The sequence below is a fragment of the Perissodus microlepis genome, chromosome 1 (assembly GCF_051167445.1).
Source record: "Perissodus microlepis isolate ML-2025 ecotype Zambia chromosome 1, ASM5116744v1, whole genome shotgun sequence".
Classification (NCBI taxonomy): domain Eukaryota; kingdom Metazoa; phylum Chordata; class Actinopteri; order Cichliformes; family Cichlidae; genus Perissodus; species Perissodus microlepis.
Genome location: NC_140461.1, coordinates 22,174,324 through 22,195,180, shown reverse-complemented (window position 1 = coordinate 22,195,180; position 20,857 = coordinate 22,174,324). Strand labels below are relative to the sequence as shown.

The window sequence follows — 20,857 nt, the reverse complement described above, 5'->3', positions numbered from 1 at the left end:
TGAACAGCTCCACTGAAGGAAAGATGAGGAAGTGGACCCTCTTACAGATCCATATATGGTAGAAACAACTCTAATGTGCACATTTAAAATAAACGAAACACTAAAAAACATAAAGAAGACACCAAACCTCCGAAAGAAGTAACACAATAAGTTAAGCCGAATTTTGTTTTAGCTACTGATTGAGCTGCATCCAGTTTTAACTATATATATTTCGTTACAGAGATGTAGCTCAGTGTCTCCCAAACTCAGGTCTGTCAGGTCTTCTTTCATACACTCACTTTTCTATTATCTTTGCCTTTTGTGTGTGATATTGTGAAGCCCAATTTTACCTCTTTAGTTCTCAGGCAGTTAACTGAATCACATATTATTTAAACATCACAGGGGAACTCTGTCTTTCGGGAGCTGCTGGCTACTGCAAAACTTCTGAAACTTGACCAGTTATTTTTTTAAGAGGTCATAAAGCTAGAAAATTGCAAAGCATTGGTTTAATTGTTAACAATATATTTTATAATCTTCTCAAACTGGTTTTAAGTTTTAATAATATCCAGAACAACAACAAGTAACTTATTCATTTGTGACCCACTGCAATTAAAAACTTTAGTTCCTCCCTTATTATAGTGGACAAAAGTAAAAACATAGGCCTACCCACAGTTGCTGATAAGTCATGACCACCTAGATGTGTCCATGAACAAACAAAACAGGAACCCACACATTAAAATATTCCTCTATTGCATTAATAGAAGCAGGAAACTGCACAGGGAACCTGTAATAGTGATAATAAGACCTGCTTGCCTACTTAGCTTTGATTTCATAATAAAACACATAATGGACATAAAGGTTAACAGTATACCACGTTCATTTTCTAAAACTTTTATTAACTGAATTTAAAGATAAAATTGTACCAGCTTTTAAATATGAAGACAAGCCAGAACTTAAGTGATTTTGATTCCTGTAAATAAATACAACGAAAGCAGCAAAGGAGTAACTTGCTTGTAGTTTACACTCTCTTCCTTATTTATATTAAGTAACACTGTCTGCAATAAGACCTGCATTGTGTAATGACACTTACAGTCATACTGTATCTAACAGCAACAATAATGGGACCGATGAGGATGATAATGACAGTATGCATCTCTCTTTTTGACCATTATTCTATTTTGTTTTGGGGTTTTTTTTTCACACTCTGGTTTGTTTAGTTTTGCAGTGATATTAGGCCAAAAAAATCCCTCAGATACTAAAAATATTCCACATGAAGGCAGTAAGGTTAATCCATATATCTAATTATCGTAAGCCACAATGACTATATATATATATATATATATATATCTATAGCTATTTCTTCTACATTTTACACCTGTGATGGACTTTACTGATGGTAGCCAAACTTTTCTTTATAGATAACATGAATTATCTGTTCTGTTATAGGCTAATTAAAATTAATATTGTATATACTTAAAGTGTAAACTGTTAAAGCGCAGTAATAGTTGTTTGTCTTACTTTGCAGAACAAGCAAATGCTTATTCGGTTTACTCTCATTAAAAAAGAAAATAAAAACATGGGAGGCATGTTTTTTATATTTGATGCAAATAATCTTTTTTTTTTGTTCGACTAATCGGATCAGTCGATTCTGAAATCTGTTTCAAACACTCTTACCAATTATACAATTATTTTGGGTTAGGATTTGATTTTTTTGTGCTAGTGGTATCTAGTTACATCCCGCCATTTCACTGAAGTAAAAATAAAAATATCCCGAGCAAGAAAAGTATGCTGATATTTGGCCTTGATTTAGAGAGCTTAAGGGTCCCGAGTGAAAGAAGGGAGGGGGGCAATAAAGTTACTTCCTGGAGTGTTTTGGTGGGGCGGGATCCATGCTGTGCCTCTCCTCTGTTGTTTATGTTTCCCCTCCATGATCCTGATACGTGGCTGTCTGGAGCAGCGTATGGTTCGGAGACTGGGGAAGCCGCGGTGACCCGCAGTCTCTGGTGCGCTGCAGCTAACGGATCCCTGTCTGCAGGAGCAGCAGCAGCTGGAGTCTGGAGGAACTCAGCCTGCATTTTATCAAGCCGGCCTGGATGGCAGGGACACACTGGTGCAAAGATTGCCGAAATCACAAGGTATTAGAGATAAAAAAAATAAATAAAAAAAAGCCACATGCTGACTGCTATTTGTTTTGGTTTCCTGGCCGCTGACGCCATCAGTAAGTTTGTGAAATTGGTGCTAGCTATAGCAGGGTTAGCTTTAATGTGAAGTGACTGCGTGTCAGCGAGGCTAATCTCTGTAGCTGTGCCCGTCTGCACGTTTACGGGCTAACGTTAGCCTGCTAACCAGACCCCAAGTGTAAACTTGGCTGACACAACTTTGAGTTAACCGCTTTTTTTTTTTTTTTTAAGTTGCCGCACTGCTTGCGACTTTTTTCACCACCGTCTTTGCATCTTCTCTGCGGTTAATATCACAGCGCAACTGCGTGTGTTACGTGCTGCTTAAATCTGCAATTCCAGGGAAATCCCAAGCAGGTTAGTGTCAAACTGGATGTTTAACAGCGACTTAAACGTGTTATACATTTCCCCCTCGCAAAAATGTGATTAATCGATAATAAATTAAAGGCACTTAAACTTTTCGCAGTCACTGTTAAAAAAAGGCTTGGACAAAAATATCAATAGGCTCCTGCCAGGAGGAAGTCTGTCTGCTATTTCTGGAACTTTCTTCCTCCAGCATAGCTGAACTTTTGTCACATGTATGCCAAAGTCTTTTTAATGCCTCCAGTGTTTACCGAGAGTTTAAAAAGTTTCTATTTATCGATGCAAGTTGAGTAAAAATCAAATCCACAGATGTTTTAAAGGGACCAGTATGTGTAGTGCTACTGTTACCTAAAACCATATTTAAGTTACAGTTTATCCTAATAAATACAAGGATACTCTTGGTTTATGTTTGAGGGTATTCTTGTATATACAAATTATAGGAAGGGTTTATGAATTACAGCTCTATAATTTATAGTCTCGTTTTTGTTAGTGGACAAAAGCTGTGGACAGATTCAGGCTGTAAAAGCTGTAAATAGTGCTGGGCCAGATTGCAAATTTTGGTATCAATCAAATATCAAGTAAATACAGTGCAGGTATTGGTGATATCAATATCAATACTGATATTTTTAGCCTACAAGGCAGCTTATGGAGTGGACGTCAGTGTGTTATGACAAATTGAAGCACGTGATGGTTTTTTTCTCACTTTTCACAATAATTTGGTAACAAAACACACCTTTCATCTTTTCATGCATATTAAAAGTGGAGTTTTTTTGTAAATGCTCTAAAGCAGGTCAGCTTCTTTTGTTTAAAAGTTCAATAGGTTATAAATACAATGGACGAGGCAGTCAACACAAAAAGTTTCAGACATTTTTCATAGTGCATGTTTGAGGTGTTAACCACCATTGGTATTGATACTATTGATATTTGGATCAGTGTTCCCAGTTCTAGTAAACCGACAACAAGAGGAGCTTGTATTATTTAGAATGATTTTATTTAAGTTTTTTTTTTTGAGGCAATAAAAAATGGCAGTAATATCTTAATATCTATAGTTAGTATGATAGTTTTCACGAAACCCTGGATTTAACTCTGAAAACCTGCACTTGAGTTTCGTCTTGACATGTCTAATTTAAGATCTCTTGTGGTGGCGTACAGCGCCAGTAATAAAACTGTGTCATCCCCCAGTACTTACATACACAGTATATAGTGTATACTGGTCCTGGTTTACAGTGCTGGGCAAATGTCTAAAGTCACCTTTCATTTCTAAATATTTTTCCACTTAAATACTAACACAAATGGAAATATAGGAATAGTTCTCCAGGCTTCCTGAAAGACATTCAAAGCTCTTCTTTGAATGTTGCTGCTTTTTGTTCTGTTTGTGTTTGTGTGCTTTTTTTTCTATCCAGGTATGCTGTTACTTCATTGGCAGTGTGTTTGACATCATTGTCATGCTGAAAGAAATGGAAGGTGTTGCAAAACAGACGCTTTCCAGGTGGCATTGCGTGATGGATCAAAATCAGATGGTACTTCTCTGCGTTCATAATCCCATCAATTTTGACTCCCAACACCACTGAAACGCAGTTCCAAACCATGACAGTGTTTTACAGCTGGATATAGACACTCTCTGTTTAGTGTCACACTCTGTTCTGATGAGGATTTGAACCAAAACTTAAATATCTGGATTCATCGCTATATTTTACTGTCACTACTTGTCCGGGCAGTTAATGTGTAATTACATACTTCAGCTTTTCCGTTTCCTTTACACTGAGGTCATTTCTGGTGAGCCTTCAGTGAACAGTACCGGGATCATCTTAGGTCCTGTGTCAGGTCTTTGGTGTGTGTGTGTGTGTGTGTGTGTGTGTGTGTGGGTGTGTGTGTGTGTGTGTGTGTTTTTTTTTTTTTTTCTTTTTTTTTATATGTCTTAAAGACATTACTCTTTGGGAATAATTTCTTTCTTTCTTTCTTTCTTTCTTTTTGAGGACATGACTTTTAGAAAGTGTTCCATCCGTTATAGACAGTTTTTAGGCCTCCCACTTCTTCTTTTGTCCTCCACTTGTCCAGTTTTCTCAAATTGTTAAGGATTCACTTCATACCATACTGAGATATGTGAAGTTTTACGGTATTAGGTCTGTGGGAATCACCTTCTTAGTGCAAAAAAAACCAAACAAACTTTTTATGCTTGGCAAACTGTGAAATCTTTGTTGTTTTTGGATTCTGTTAAAGAAACTGGAACAAATTATGTTTTTTTGGAACTGACTAAAGACATAATTTGAAATTACTTCTGGTTAAAAGTTGTCCGATATGTGTAAACAGAACACTTGTTAATATCTTTTTATGCTTCATAGGTCAGTGTTAATTGGCTCCAAAAAAAAGTCCTATGAAAATGTTAAGGGTCAAGAACTGGACTGAAAAATGAGTGGACACATTTTGAAATAGCTTGAGAGAGCCTGGCTTCCTTTGAGCGAAATAAAAAGAAATGAGGGGTGACTCAAGATTTTTTTTCACAGTACTGTGTGTGATTTATAACTTTTAAGAAATTGTTCCATGGAAATAATCGCTGTTCTTCAGAAGGATGTTTGTAGATTGTGTTTCAATCTTTCTACCTGTTCATTTTTCATTTTATTTTATTATAAAAATAAAAAAACTGCAGCAGAAACACCAATTCCATCTACTCAGCTGCAAAGATTAACCGTTTTAGAAGTTTTCAGTTTAATTATATGTTTTTTTTTGTTGTTGTTGTTTTTTTAAAGTACATTTATAAGGTACAGAGAAGACCTGTTTTTGTTATGGTTTCCTTCCTTTACAGAATTACTGGTTGCAAGTATTTTTTGGACCTTGGAACGGATGAAAGGTGGACGTTACTGGAGGCCCAGCTGGGCTGTAGCGGCTCTGTTTATCCCGGTTGCCCTGCTGATGCTGACCTCCAGGGGGGCATCGAGCAACCAGAAGATGACACAAACAGTTATGGCTCATGCGACGGCCACAGCTGCAGGACCAGGCCCCAGCCTGACAGATGACCTCCCAGGCCTCCAGGCAGTAGCAGACTTCTTAGCCAGTGAGCGTGCTCATATTTGGCTCCTGTCTCTCGTGGGCTCTGTTGCTGTAGGCCTCAGTGGGATTTTCCCCCTGCTTGTCATTCCCATTGAAGCTGGAGCAGCCCTCAAAACAGAAGGTAAGAGAGACGATGTGCAACATCAGTATGCCTGTGCATTATTTATATTATAACATGTATTTTATAACTGCAATGATAAAACTGCATAGACATTTACCATATGTGACGCTATGCAAGAGAAGCCGATCACACATATTTGTGTAGTTGAAACAATAGACAATGCTGTGAGGGTCATTTGGCATAACAAAAGCTAGGGTGCACCTGTTTTAATGGGCTGCGTTTGTGTCACTGTTTCATGTTCATGCATCTGACAGTGAAAACAAACAAAACACACATGTAAACAATAACACAGTTGTCGGGACTGTAATTGTATTAAATATAATCAACATGCACACAGAATGAAGACAACAGATGGTAACCCTTGTCACGCTGGATGTTGTTAACCTTAAACATAAAAAGATTTCTCTTGAGCTAACATAGGTATTACAGTAAAAGTCACCCACTGAGTCTTCAGTTGCTCTGATGTCGAGGAATGCATGAGCAGTCTTGTGTTTGGTCTTGCAGCCAACAAGAGAACATTTCGTTTTATCATTCTTTGTTTGAGGGCACACTAAATAATTGCTCTGCGGGGCTTTATGGCATTGCATTGTTACTTGGTGATATAAATATGGAAGACCTCAGTCACATGGGTGTAGAGACTGCTTGGTGACCATCTGCCAACCAAAAATATGTGTATTCTCATAAAAGTTCGCCGACCAGTCCGGGCATTCCCTAGAGGGTTATTTGTCCCTAGTTGTCACCAATTGGCCAAAACTTTTAGATTTATAATCCTTTTTACTTGCTCAAAAATACATTTGACAATAGTATAGTCAATAGTCAACATAAACCGAGATGGCAGTGTTTTAAAGGACAAGAGTTCAGACTTCAAATGCTTGTAGTGAATCAAGGAAGTACATTACAGTTACAGAAGTCTGACCTGGCATCGCTGATTCTCAAAGCTTCTTACAACGATATAGCTAAAATCTCCAGATTTCCAGCTGTTGAATAATAAATCCCGGTATGATCAACAAGTAGTTCTGGTCAGCCTCTCCTAAACCCAGCTGCACATTCTTCATGGTTTAATGTGAAGGGTACTCAAACCTTTTGGAAAACTGCTGCTTCCTGGTAAACAGATCGTCTCCTGTGGTGACCTCATGATAATGATTCCACCCCCCTGCCACGAGGCATTAAAATACCATACTGAACAGAAAGACTCTCAAACTGTCAGTTTAAAGGTCACCCAGTTCCACACCAAATAAAAATGAAAGGAGAAATGCCCGATAGGCGGGAAAATGGAAGCCGGACCAACAGCTCTGTGAGGCTGCACTGAGGCACTGTGATGTTTAGCACCTTAGTCTAAATTATTCGCGTACCAACATTTTCTAATTGGAACCAAAATTTTGTACATCTGAGACTAATAGATCTGGCACTACTTGTGCAGTGGATTTTCAATGAGAAATACTGAGTTGTGCAGTCACATGCAGTATTTTCCTTGTTTTGGGCATGGCAGTGGAAAACGACATTATCGGTAAGTGATGTCCGCTAGATATTTCAAGATATTAGTCATTTCTGCCTTGACAAGAAAAGACTTGCAGCGCTTGTGGCAGTGAGTGGTGTTGAATTCTAGACACATTTTTGCATGTTGCATTCTCGTTTGTGGTTGTTATTAAACGAAGGGTCTCGATACATGTGCAGCATGGTGCCAGTGGGCCTCGCCCACAGTCTACAAGAGAAGTTTCTAGATTGGAAATGGTGAAAATGCATTACATCCTCCCCCAGTCCTGAGAGCAGAACCAATTACGTCAGAGCTTATTCATTATTTAACATTTCACCCCATTGCCTGTTTAGTACCAGGCATTAGTACCCATCCCTGGCAGGCAGTAATGTACCCTTACAATACCTGCCTGTAATTTTAACCAGTTAACATATGGTTGAAGAGTGAGAGAGAGGTTTTTACTGTTGAGCTTCAGTAACTAGACGTGTTATTGTAGGTCAGTCTGAGGCCTCTTTCAGGTGCCCCACCCTAAAGAACGTGGCAGGCCAAATGTGTATTTTAGGCTGTGAGCTTCCAAGTGCACTCATGAGCTGAGGTTAGTCATTACCAAGGAAACTCCTCAGGAATAAAAACGTGGCGCGTGAGTAAGCATGGTTAATATTAGTAAGGTGAGCCAGAGATTCTCTTGTGTATTAATGTCTCTTGTGACAAAATGATTAGTTGATGAGTGGAAAGTGGAATCAGTTTGTGCTTGTAATTGTAAACCAAAAACATGAAAATTGTATAAAATTATTTATAACTTTTACTCTGCAAAATAATTGTTACCTTGATATTTTGTGTGTGTGTGTTTTGTCAGCTGGATGCCATAAGCTGAAACAGCTCTTGAGCTTTGCTATTGGTGGTCTCCTGGGTGATGTATTCCTCCACCTACTTCCCGAGGCTTGGGAGCTCTCTGGCTCTTCAGGTGGGTCTCCTTTCCACCAGTGCCTTCACCACCTCTGTATTCAATTTGACCTATTCTTCTATAATTGCTAATAATGTTTACTATCATTGTAATATTTAGACACCAGCTTGCTTTCGCTGTTAACAGTCTGCTTCTCCTGAAGCATCTTATGAAGTGTATTTGCTCTCTCAGCCTTATTTGCAGTCTGTTTGCTACCCTTCCAGCTGGTAAACAAAACCACTACATGACACAAGGCTTGTGGGTAATCATCGGTCTGCTGGCCTTCCTGCTCCTGGAGAAAATGTTCTCAGACCAAGACAGCCCCGAGAACTCCACTTCAGTTTCTGACCTGAATTTTAACTCGGCTGTAAGTATTTCTGCTGAAATGCTGCGTTTTCAGAAGAATATGCTCAGTGCTGCGCACACACATGTCAATACAAGCCTTCACATATTTATCTTTTCATTGGTATGCTTGGTGCAGAATGCATTTGTGTTCAGTCAGCATAATTCTGCCAGTTTTTTTCTATGACTGAAACATCACATGACGCTTTCACCAACAGCTTGAGATTTTGGGAAATATACACATCGGCATTCTTGTTCAGTGAGAGAGAAATAGCCATCTATCCATTTTGTGAGCTATTTGACCAAATCGGGGACAGATACTGGACAGAATTCAAATTCACATCTATAGCCAATTTAGAAGCATCAGTTCACCCTGGAGGATCTGGGAAGAACCCCCACAGGCACCGAAAGAGCAAGCAAAGTCCACACAGAAAGCTAACGATGCTAACAGCATCAATGTGCTGTCAGAGATGGATTTTTATGTCTTCTCTTTAATTTGCTCATTTGTAAGGATTTGTATATTGGACAGGGTCATTGTTGCCAGTTTTCCAGCGTTGTATTTAACAGGCTAACAAATTACACAAACACTGCTCATCTCCGCACTACCATCAGCACAGAGGGGAGGACAGCTACGTGTCGTACAGCTGAGTAATAGGGTTATGATGATCAAAGTGATTTGGGGTAACTCGACAGTCAGGTCGATTTTTATCTCATTTCCAAATTGATGCTTTATATTAATATTGTGATTATTCTGAGATTCATGATCAATTTAATCTGCCAAGCTATGGTTTCGTGCTGCACTTTTACATGTAAGTGATGCTTCCAGCAGATGTGACTGGGTCTGGACTTCTGCGCGCTTTGAAATTGGTGTGTATGTGGTGCAGCTACACTGATCCCTCATACCTATCATCAAATGAGAGACAGCAGGAGGATAAAACTGACTTTTGGACTGATTTTAAAATTAGAGTATAAGGTTGTACTTGCACATACACTTGTGTATCTGGACCCCTAATTAAAGAGCCGCAAAATATCGTGACTCAACGTTGTAGGTCTTTATCTGATATCCAGCTACTTATGTTCACTAATTATCGTTTATTATTATGGTTGGTTAAATCCCTCAGCTTATATCAGTGTGCAAACATTTCTTCACGCTGGACGTGAGAAATAAACTCCCGTTGTGTGTGTGTCCCTCTTTCATCCGTGCACTTTTTTATTTGCACGTCTGGGCCACACATTTTTTCAGAGGTTGGATAGCACTACTATAATGATACGTTCCTCTGGTGTCTGGCTGCAATGCCAAACAGTGCTGTGAAAAAGTATGTGCTCCTGATAACTGGTTGTGCCACCCTTGGCAACAAGAACTGCAATCAAGTGTTTGTGATAAATAGCAATGAGGAATTCTAGCTCACTCTACAGAATTGTTTTATTTCAGCCACACTGGAGGGTATTCGACCATGAACGGCATTTTTAAGGTCACATCAAAGCATCTCAATTGGATTTAAGTCCAAGATTTTGACTAGGTCACTTTTTTTCAACTATACAGAGGTAAACTTGCTAGCGTGTTTCAGATCATTGTACTGCAGCATAACCCAAGTGCTGGAGCTTCAGGGGTTGAACGGATGTTCGGAGATTCTCCTTCAGGATCTTCAGGTGGAGAGCAGAATTCATGGTTCCAGCATTTATGACAAGTCATCCAGGTTATTCCAAAGTTATTCCAGCTTCAAATGTGACACGAGCCTTTGTGTTCGTTTTGCCCAGCAGGGTTTTTTTTGGCTTAGAACTTTCCTGTGGATGCCATTTTTGCTCAGTCTCTTTCTTATTGTTCAGTCATGACCTCCGATCTTAACTGAGCCAAGTGAGACCTGCAGTTCTCTAGTTATTGTGCAATGGCTTTGTAACTCTTTCCAGACTGAAAGATGTCAATGATTTTCTTTCTCAGCTGCTTTCTGAGCTATTTTGTCACACAGCATCTATACAAGTGATTCAACAGTTCTGGCATTAATCAGGGCTGGGTGGGGCCTAGTGGAGTTGAAATCAATTTTCCACAAAATGTGGTTAGTTAGAATTAATAATTTAACAAGGGAGATCAGGTTTGGATAGCTTTTTCCCCTAATAAATGAAATAGTAATTTTAAAACTGCATTATTGTAATGTAATGATCTTAAATATGTAAGCATGACAAATGTGCAAAAACAAGAAACGAGGAAGGGGCAAATACTTTTTCCACAACACTGTTGGCCGTTGGTGATTCCACAGAGCCTCATGGGAGGATAAAAATAACCCACCCCTCCTGAGTCATCTCATCAGAAATCAGAAATCATTTGCAGAAATCAGACAATACAGATACCGATGTATCTGGGGTGATAAATTTGGGCATATGTGCATGAAAGCAAAGCGAGTGTCTGCTCTGTCTTTGTGGGGGGAAAGGTAGCTTTGGATTTTTTTCCCCTTTTATAATAAACAACATCATTTAGAAACTGCACTTTTTGTTTACTTGTGTTATCTTTGTCTAATATTTACATTTGTTTGATGATCTAAAACATTTTAGTGTGACAAATATACAACAAAATAGGAAATCAGGGAGGAGGCAAACACATTTTCACAACACCATATATGTGTATTCATCTGAATTCTGCCTTTACCATCCCCTGTAGGTAAACATATATATGTTTACCCATGAACAACCTCACCTACATGAGACGTGGCATTTATGTGCACTGGTTTAAAAAACAACTATTTATAGTTATTATTTAAATATCTATAAATGAACTATTAACTATAAATACTGTAGCATTCTTAGTTGTTTAAGTTTATTGTTTAGGGGTTAGATGGAGATAATATAGAGTGACAAACATACTGGCTGATAGCAGTATGTTTGTAAAGGCAGCCTCATTCCCTTTCTTATCTTTCTATTGCTATTGAGGGAGAAGATTGGAATCCATGGCTCAGCTCCTCCACTGGTGTCTATTTATAGCGCTGGGGTGTAGCAGCTGCTTTAGCCATTTGAGTGTCCAAAGGATAATACTCAACTTATAGACACAGGCAGCAAGAGACGGGGAATGAGAGAACGAGAAGGTGGTTATAGGTGTTTTCTCTGATAATATTGTGTGGCAAATCTTTCCATAGGAAGCAAAAAGTATAACAAGCTGAACTAATTTTCTTTACTCTAATTGGGTCAGTGTTTAAGAAGAACGAACAAACGCGTGGAGAGCCTCAGAGTCAAATGGAAAATGTCAAGATAGGATTTTTATCACTTTCTGGCTTCTTAGGTCATTTTGAATTTCTCATTCGGCAAAACTCAGACTATTTGGCACCGACAGTTTAGCTCCAATCTGTTGGAGGAGATTGATAACCCCCCAAAATTCATCACGCTTTATTACTTCCTCATGCTTCAATCGTACACATGGAGCAAAAATTTCCTTTTGGCGACCAGCAGTCAGCAGCCTATTTCCCTCTCATTTAATTTGACTATCAGTTTAAATGGCAGCGTAAGTGGTTTCTGAATAATGGGACAAGGAAGCTGGCTGTTCTCGGAAAACAGACCCTATAGCCTAAGATGAATGGTTCTCGCTCTCTCGTTCTGTTTTGTTTATAATATGAAAATGTAAACATGATGGAGTGGCAGTCGAATTTAAAGGAGATTTCATTGTATCTGAGAAAACAAATGAAAAGTACAAACGACTGCTTATTAGCGCAAATGTAGGAAGGTCAAAAAATAATGAGAATGTTTTACCAGCTGTTAAGCTGCCTGTGGGTGAACTGTTTGACACACGGAAGGAGCAGCAGTAACATGGCTGTTTACTGCACTGTGGGATTCAAGCATTACCATTTCCTTACTGTTTTGACCATAACTGTATTTTAAATGAGGTTTATTTTTTTAAAGTTCTTGTTGAGAAGATGTGTTCATTTGTGCCTTCTCCCCCCTTCCTTTTTTTCCCTCCACAGACACAGCCTAATTCAGTTTTCAGTGGAAAAGCAGTGGTATCACTCAGTAACAGGCACCATGCTGAGTCATGGAAATCCTCCAAGCAGAGTTTGCAGGAAGGATCAGAGAAAATCAAGGTAAGGCTGACAACCAAAACATATCCCGGTTAACAAAAAGACAGAAAATGATGAAAGATGGGGGCATCACTTGGGGTAAGAATTTGACATGGTTTGCTTATGTAAGAAATACATTTAAAAAAAATTTTTTACTTCCTCCAACTGAGTAATAAATAGCAACGTAGTTGGTTCAGTGAAACCAGGAAGAGAGACTTGCATAATCAGTTCTGCTGTAGAACGACTCTGTTGTGAGTCCTTTGCAATGCCTTTTTCTCTAACAATTTTATTTTTTAGGGTATAGGCTACATTTTAAAATGTCTCATAAGCTGGTTGGTAACATAAATAATGGGTTAATTCAATATAAAAATGTTCATATAGTGCCCGTTCACAACAATAGTTATCTCATCGTGCAATGGATTGTAAAGATGCACAACCTCAAGCGTATAACGATTCCTTATGAGCAAAACACTTGGCGACGGTGGGGATGAAGAACTCCTTTTTTGAGATCTCAGCCAGAGCCAGGCTGAGTGAGGGTCATTCTATGGGTGAGAGAGGACACAAAGGAAAGTTCAGTCTTATCTGCGCAGTGCCTTTGTTTTCATACACACATGGCGGAAAAAGCATAGCGGCGAAGGAGAATGAGAAGGGCAAAAGCGGATCGTTGAATGAAACAGATTAACCAGAATTGGTTTTTAAAAACGTGCACTTCAGTGATGTGGAACTGGTTTCGTTTTTGCCTGTCAGATGGCGACCAAAGCAATATTTTATTTATTTATTTTTTTTTGTAGAACATGCAAGCAGACCGTCGTTATTTCCGGTCCTCTCGCATGTTTAACCAAAAGTGCCTTTTGGTTAAGCTGTCAGCAAAAAATTTGCATTTGCACTGTTAAAAACAGCTGTTTGTTTAAGTGAAAATAAATTGATTGATAGGGTTTTTTTGCACTTATAAAGTTGTGGAGTTGTGAAGTATTTTGTCTCACATCAGTTATATCGTCAGTTATATTGTTATCGCAAATTTTCAAATATATATTGTGATAAATATTTTTGCCCATGTTGCCCTGCCCTACTTTGAGGTGTGTGAAGTATGATGGGACTTGATTATTTAGGTTTCAGATCCTTATTTAAGAAGGGGGCAATGAAGTGTAGCTAATACAAGTTAGTTTTGGGTGGGTTTCCCAGCTGGGGTTTGCTGAGTGGACCATATCCCTGCTCATGGCTATAGCATTCATAGTTGCCTCAAAGCTGGTCCTCAGTAATGCACCAGCAGCAACTATGATAACAGGTATAATTATTACAAAATGTATTTTTCTCCGTCTTTCTTTGTTAGCTTTGTGATAGACAGGTGACCTATGTGTACCTAGAGTGTACCTTGCCCTATCCTGTGACAGCTGGGATATGACTTCACCCTCAGTCACAACCCTGTATTGGACATGGTGCGCCCTATCCCATTCTGTCGTTTAAAAACTGACTGCAACAAGAATGATATGTAGGGAAAGTGGACCAGTTTTCTTTTTTTCTTTCCCTTTTCAATAAACTTCTTCTTTATCCTTTTTCAAGTATGTAAATATTTATTTGCACATACTTAAATCGTGCGTAAATGCAAAAGCAATGTGGTGCCATTCGCAGCTTGTATACTTCCACCAAACAGATTGTGCTGCTGCTTACACATATAGCGTATGTATTAAAGATTTTAAAGGAAAGGTGTATGAACTAAAGGTTAGTGATACTAATTTAATATCTGATCAAATGTGATCCCATACATAAGGGTTTCCACCAGTATATGACCAGTCTGATGAATACACTGGGGAGGTGTCTGTCTGTCTTTATGTGTTTTTGTGTGTATATTTAACCTACCTTGATTTGTGAAAATGGGTAGATCACAACTGAGCTAAAAGTATAAAGTCATAACTTTTTGTAACTCATTTTTTTTCAATTTTGTTTTCCATTTTGTGTATAGAGTTTGTTTGGTGGAGGTATACAAGCCGGGAATTGGACCACATTGCTTTTGCATTTACATACAATTTGTGTATGTGCAAATAAATACTGGGATCCTTGAAAAGACAAAGCAGGAGCTTACTGAAAAAACAAAGCTGTTCCACTTTCCCCACATATCATGCTTGGAACACTGAGTTTTTTGAACCAGGAAGTGTTTAGTGACAGCATAATAAACTATTTATTTTCGGAGACGGTAACAAGAAAGTTGGCAGAGAAAGTCAAGAGTTAATCACCAAAATCTTTTTATGTGTTATTATGTTTAGTTTCTTCGTTCGCAGTGGTGTGGGTGTCAAACGTGTTAGATAAGACTGAACTTTGGTGGGCCAGAGCTCCAGAGAAGAAATTTAAAAAACAAAAAAAATCTGCTTTATTGCACCATTTAAAAAAAAAAAAAAAAAGGTGTTGCAAGAATAAGTCGCATCATGGAAAAATTTCACCAAAGCCAGATTTGGAGACATCTGGACATAACCCAAGGCCTGTTCATGTGTTTGTTTATGATGAGATTAGACTGACTAAATGTGGAAAAACACTGAGACACTAAAGACACTGAAATTGCGCTAATTATTTTCTAGATGTCTCGAGCATTTAGTCAACTAGAAACTATTTTTATTTTCCAGAATAGGTTTTTTTTTTAGTTGTATGTGGTCCACAAAGTAAACTGATATTTGACGTTGTGCCTTTTTAAAAAACTGAAAGCAATCTTCGTTAGCATCAAAAGACTCAGTAATTAAAACTTCAACATCTACACTTTACGTCATGGATGTAATGTTGCGGTGGAGTTCTGCCGAGGCTGTGCTGTAACAGAAGTGATCCATTCCTGCTGTTTTCTCAGTTCTGACTAATATGCAGTAATGTGACTAACAGTGACATATGTGTCATGTGTTCTGTGTCACAGATGAGTGGATACCTAAACCTACTCGCTAATTGCATTGACAACTTCACCCATGGGCTGGCAGTATCTGGGAGCTTCCTGGTTAGCAAAAAGGTAAGATAAGGTGACACCTCTTTTGTAGTTTACACACAAAAGCCAACAGCTTGTCCTACATCTAAAGTACTCTGCATGTAATATTAGTAGCTTTGCTTTTTCAAGCTCAGGTGCTTGCTCTTTATTTTGCTCTTGGTTTCAGATGCAGTTATTATTTTGGGTCCAGTAATAACTCAAGCTCTATGTGTGCTTTATGCCAGCTAACCAATATGGCAACAGAGTTGTGGCAGTCTCAGAAGTGTGCTTTAAAACAGTGGTGGCGCCTTGTTTTAGTGTATCTGGATAGTTTTGTGCTGAAAATATGCAAATTCAAAACCACACTGATTCAGCAAAGTAGTTTTGTGAGAATGTGATTATTCACAATTAGTCTCCAACATGCATATTCATGAAAGAACTCCTGGTTTTACAATATAATTGCCGATGTTCCCTGAAGTTGCAGTCACATACTGACAGTTGGTGACTGTAAATACAGTACAGTAACTGATGCTGGACTCTTTTATAATTATAATGGAAGCTTTTCAGATACTGTATTTGAATGTTGACTGTCGAGTAGCAGCCCCTCAAATTCTGTTTCTTGAACAAGGAAGCAATATTTGTCTGAAGACACATTTTACTCTGTTTTCATTGAACTGTATAGAACAGGGATGTTAAATTCATTTTTGCATTGTGGGCCACATAAAGCCCACTTTGAGTTTAAGTGGCCCTGACAAGTGAAAGTGCCGTTTCTGTCAGTGTAAAAACATTTAACTAAACATTTAATTCCTGAGTGATTTTAATATAAGTAGGGGGGAAAAGCTTAAACATCATAGTCTATTCACTCCTTCCAGTGGGCCAGATTGGAGCCTTTGTTGGGCTGATTCTGGCCCTCGGGCCTTATGTTTTACACTATACAAGTATAATGTATACTATACAAACTATACAAAGCACCGAAATATTTTCCCCTTCACGATTTCTTAATTTGTTGCACTTACATGATTGAGGTATGATATGTTACTTTTAGTGATCTTTTAACCTGCTTCACTTTGCAGGTATGGCAAGTGAAACTGAGTGGTTAATCACAAATGATTCAACCACCTCGTAGCTTTTTTTCCCCACTTGCATAAATAAAATCATCGTCTAAAAAGTGTTTTGTTTTTACTCAGGTTATCTTTCTAAAATGTATCTGATGTCAAACATGTAAGTGTGATAAAAATGCACCAAAAAAAAAGAAGTCAGAAAGGGGAAAATACTTTTTCACAGCGTTATAAATACATGTCAGTGGTTTGTTACTGGAACCTCAGAGGAGGAAACATCAGACTCAGTAACATAATACCCACTGAGTGTGGGTAAGTGTGAATACAAATTTGGTTGTTTGCACTTCAAAAGGTTGAATAATAAATACTTTAATACAAAGTACAATAATAATTATTCCAAACGACGAAACAGTGTCTGAAATTGAAGAAATATATGGCCTCGGCTTGTGGGAGCAGCCTTTGAGTTTAAAACATTATTTCTGTTTGGTGCATTACGGTCTTATTGAAAAAATCTGCACTCCAAACTGCAGTAACATGAATTTGTATCGCTTCAGTAAGTTATTGTATATTTGTAGCAGTGGGATGGGAGTCCAGCTGGAGAGACATAAGGCAAGCAGCGTGAACTATGGATCCGTGTGCCAGAGAGGAAGTTAACTCAATGTCTCAAACATGCACATACAAGACATCTCACCAGTGTTTTCTGTTTACTCGTTGTGCATTTAGCACAGTGTAAAATTAGCAATTTTTTTCATTCACACTGGTCTATGATCGTTCTTTAAACATATTTATTTTGTTTATTTTGAAAATTAAATAATCAGGACTTTATAAATTTGTCAACTTCCCTCAGATCAATGAAGTCTTGTTTCAAAAGCAGGTGGTCATTGCTGCTATCACTTTAGCTTTTTAAAGCCTAAACCAACTTAAGTTACCTTCACTGTCACTTGACCTTACTAATGTATGAACTACATTTTTTGTTTCATGAGATTTTCAGGTTTTCTTTTCCTTGACTATGGCTAAAAAAAATTTAAGCTCACTTATAGTGATCTGCTGAGATTTTGTCTTCCCTAATTCATGCTAAAAACAAAACAATAAATAATTGATGCATAGCTATACTCCTGACTCAGTTGTGGTTTTCTTTAGGCTCTTTGTGTAGGACAAAGCAGCACTAATGATACATTTCTTGCAGGTTGGGTTCCTCACCACCTTCGCAATCCTGCTCCATGAAATCCCACACGAGGTGAGGATCAGAGTTGCTGCTAAATTGTACAGTTTACTTTGCTTAAGGCGTATCGGAAGAATGAAGTGCTCTAGTGTTTGTAAACACGCTGAATGTTTACCCATTTTTTTTATGTGGGAAACATCATCATCTGCAGGTGGGGGACTTTGCCATTCTGCTGAGGGCTGGGTTTGATAGATGGAGTGCTGCTCGCATGCAGCTGTCTACAGCGCTGGTTGGGGTCCTCGGAGCTTTCTTTGCTCTGTGCGCTCAGTCACCAAAAGGCACAGGTAGGATGGGGCCAATACACAACACACAAGCAAACGCATTATTAATAACTGGAGTGCATTTTACAGTCGCCATATTCAGTAACAAGACTTTCATATTGTGCCTAGAAAATGCCAGTAGCTGGATATTGCCTTTCACTTCTGGAGGCTTCCTCTATATAGCCCTGGTGAATGTAGTGCCTGACCTTCTGGAAGAATCCAGTTTCAGGTATGATGGATGTTTATTAAAGATGTCCTTTATTAAAGTACTTTTACTGCTACTGAGGAAATCAACAGCATTATTCTTGGGGTCTAACCAGCATGTCGAATGGATTTCGACAAGAAGAATTATTTTAAATCACATGTTTGTTTATTTTTATCTGTTTTAATAATTTGCATGTTTTCACAAACAGATGTTCATCGGTGATTGGTATTGCCGGAAACCGAACGTCCGACTTTAACTCACACCACATGTATATTTTAACATCTTTATGTGTTCTGTGGCAATAATGTGAGCCAAGATTAATACATGGGACACCAGCATTTACTATCAAAACAGCCAGAGTGGGGTTTTGTTTGTTTATTTGTTGTTTAACCAAAAATAAATCTGTATGGAAAACATGCTTCAGCCTAATATAAAGAAGCCTATCAACATCACAAATAGGTTTAAATATTGAAATCTTTTGACACACCTAACTGCTTTTAGTTGCAGTAGCATTTTTATTATAGCAACATCTTGATTTTGATGCGTATATGAAATTATAGAACTGAAATAACAAATTACGTTATTTTTATTGTAAGTGTGAAGTAAAAGGAAAGCATTTATTAGCCTTTTTTTGGGGGGGGGGTTAGGCTAGCTTTGTAACAAAGCAGCTATTTAAAGCTCTGCAGGACAGTTTGAGTCCTACCTGTGTTTGTGCAAAGGAATCAGAATAGGGGATTGTAGGAGTAGTAGTCATTCTTATGATGGGTAATGGACTCCTTGCCATGGCATGAGCTTATCAGTCCTTTGGTTGCACGCCCTTAAAACAAATGGCCATTTTTTATTCCCATGCTCCATATTAATGTAGTTTTTGCTCGAGGCCACAGGGGCAGACATTGGAGATGGCTGAAAGAGCCAGTGTGTGGTTTGTGACCGATTGTTTAGTAGAATAAAACTTAGCAACGAATGGAAAACTGGCTCTGTGGTTTCAAAAAGGGCAGATGGTTTCCTTTAATGTGCTCAAATTAGTCTCAATGTCTAACGTTTTATTATCTTTTTGTTTGCTTTTCCAGACACTCCCTGATGCAGGTACTGCTCATTTTCTGTGGCGTGGCTGTCATGGCTCTGCTCTCTGCCATTCTCGACTGCTAATGGCGGAAACACCCTTTTTGCCTTACCAAACACTAAAACTTAATAGCGGAGCAACATCCTGTTCTCCTCATATCTTTTACCCGTCATATATGTTCATAGAAACTTTTGTGTGATGCTTAAAAAAAAGTCTGACAGAGGATTGGCACCTTCGAATGGACGACTGTCGATGGAACAAATGATGTGGACACTTCAAAATGTGCCAAACTTGGATTGTTCGGAGTTCTGTTACCAAATTGTCTTTTGTTGATCAGATAATCATGATGTTTTGCACATGTATCTTTACACGGGTACGCCTGACGTACCTGGTCAGAACAAGTGTTACCGGCCCTGTACAAGGACCTCCCTCTTTATAGTGTATTCAGAGCTACGTTGTTTAAATGTTTTGTGTGTTGTTACTGCTGCCCATCTTCTGTTTCTCATGTAGCTGCTGCGTATTTATTGAAAACAAGAAAACAGATTCATCAGACGTGCACCACGTTGTCATTTTGCCTTGTTCAGAAATAAGTGCCAAGAAATCAGGACAGTTTAACGCTTTAGAGTCGGCTCCTCACCAAAGTACACTCGATATGCTTTTATCTCCCTAACATAACACAGGCTGCACCTTTTGTCGAGCAGAAGTCGGGGCTCGTTACAAAGCTGTGCCGGCGCCGTATACTTGACTCTGACAAAGTTGAAATTAGTTCACGAGGAAGAAGATGATTGGTATGGTTTCATATTTAGTTTTCACTAACAGTTTTGTAATGCTAAAGACAGATTTTTAGAAAGTTAACCATGCACATGTTCATGTGATGTTGTTAATATAAAGTTTCCACCACTGAATAAAATCACCAGTAAATTTCCAGCATCTCTGTTTAAAGAAGCCATTTTATTTTTAACTTTAAGCACCACGCTTTAGCAGACAAGAGGAAGCACTGGGGCACATGATTCAGTGGATTTGGGGATATTTTGACTGATAGAGTTGTGCGCGGGTGCTGAGACAGTGCGACGTGTTCAGCTGACCTTGTTGTCCACCGTGAGCATAATTTTACTGCAAAAGGTCCTTTGCCTAAAATGTCATATGGCAGTGTGTGGGGGTATTGATTGTGTGTTCACACTTGTCCAATTTCAACACAGTCTATTTGGCAAGCTTCTGTTGCCATAACGACTCCTCCACGGGTTGCCTTCCTTAGTCATCAGCCTGTGAGCAGCTTATTGTCTGTGGGAGCCTTCCTAAGTCACAGCACAGAAGGACAACCAGCAACCACTATTTACTCTGTAGTGGAAGAGGTTTCACTGGCAAATGGTACAAACAAATCTTTCATTCTTATTCTCATCCTTGCGTAGTTTAGCCCAAGAGTTTATTTCCTGGAGTCAGGGGGTTGGAATATGTGACAGATGGATGTTAATCATAATATTTTGATGATGTTTACACCGTCCTCTTAATAACTTCACTTTTCAGAGTGGATTTAACTGTTTAGTGTTTAAAAAAACAACAACAAAAAACAAATCAAAACATGAAGCTTTGCAAAAGCTTTTGTGTTTCATAACTTTACACTGAGATT

General features: G+C 38.5%; 1 protein-coding gene across 2 annotated transcripts; it reads left to right on the top strand.

The window, feature by feature from the left end:
• The first annotated feature begins 1,831 nt into the window (after window positions 1-1,831).
• Window positions 1,832-20,160, top strand: slc39a13 (solute carrier family 39 member 13). 2 transcript variants are annotated; one of them, XM_084935591.1, is made up of 10 exons: window positions 1,832-2,114; window positions 5,323-5,688; window positions 8,019-8,126; window positions 8,330-8,472; window positions 12,392-12,508; window positions 15,378-15,467; window positions 17,667-17,717; window positions 17,854-17,986; window positions 18,092-18,191; window positions 19,238-20,160. In XM_084935591.1, the coding sequence occupies exons 2-10, from the start codon at window positions 5,361-5,363 to the stop codon at window positions 19,314-19,316; spliced, it is 1,149 nt and encodes a 382-aa protein (XP_084791717.1). In that variant the 5' UTR covers window positions 1,832-2,114; window positions 5,323-5,360; the 3' UTR covers window positions 19,317-20,160. The 2 variants fall into 2 exon arrangements, with proteins under 2 accessions (XP_084791717.1, XP_084791725.1); XM_084935599.1 differs by lacking the exon at window positions 1,832-2,114 and adding an exon at window positions 2,162-2,513.
• Window positions 20,161-20,857: the final 697 nt, after the last annotated feature.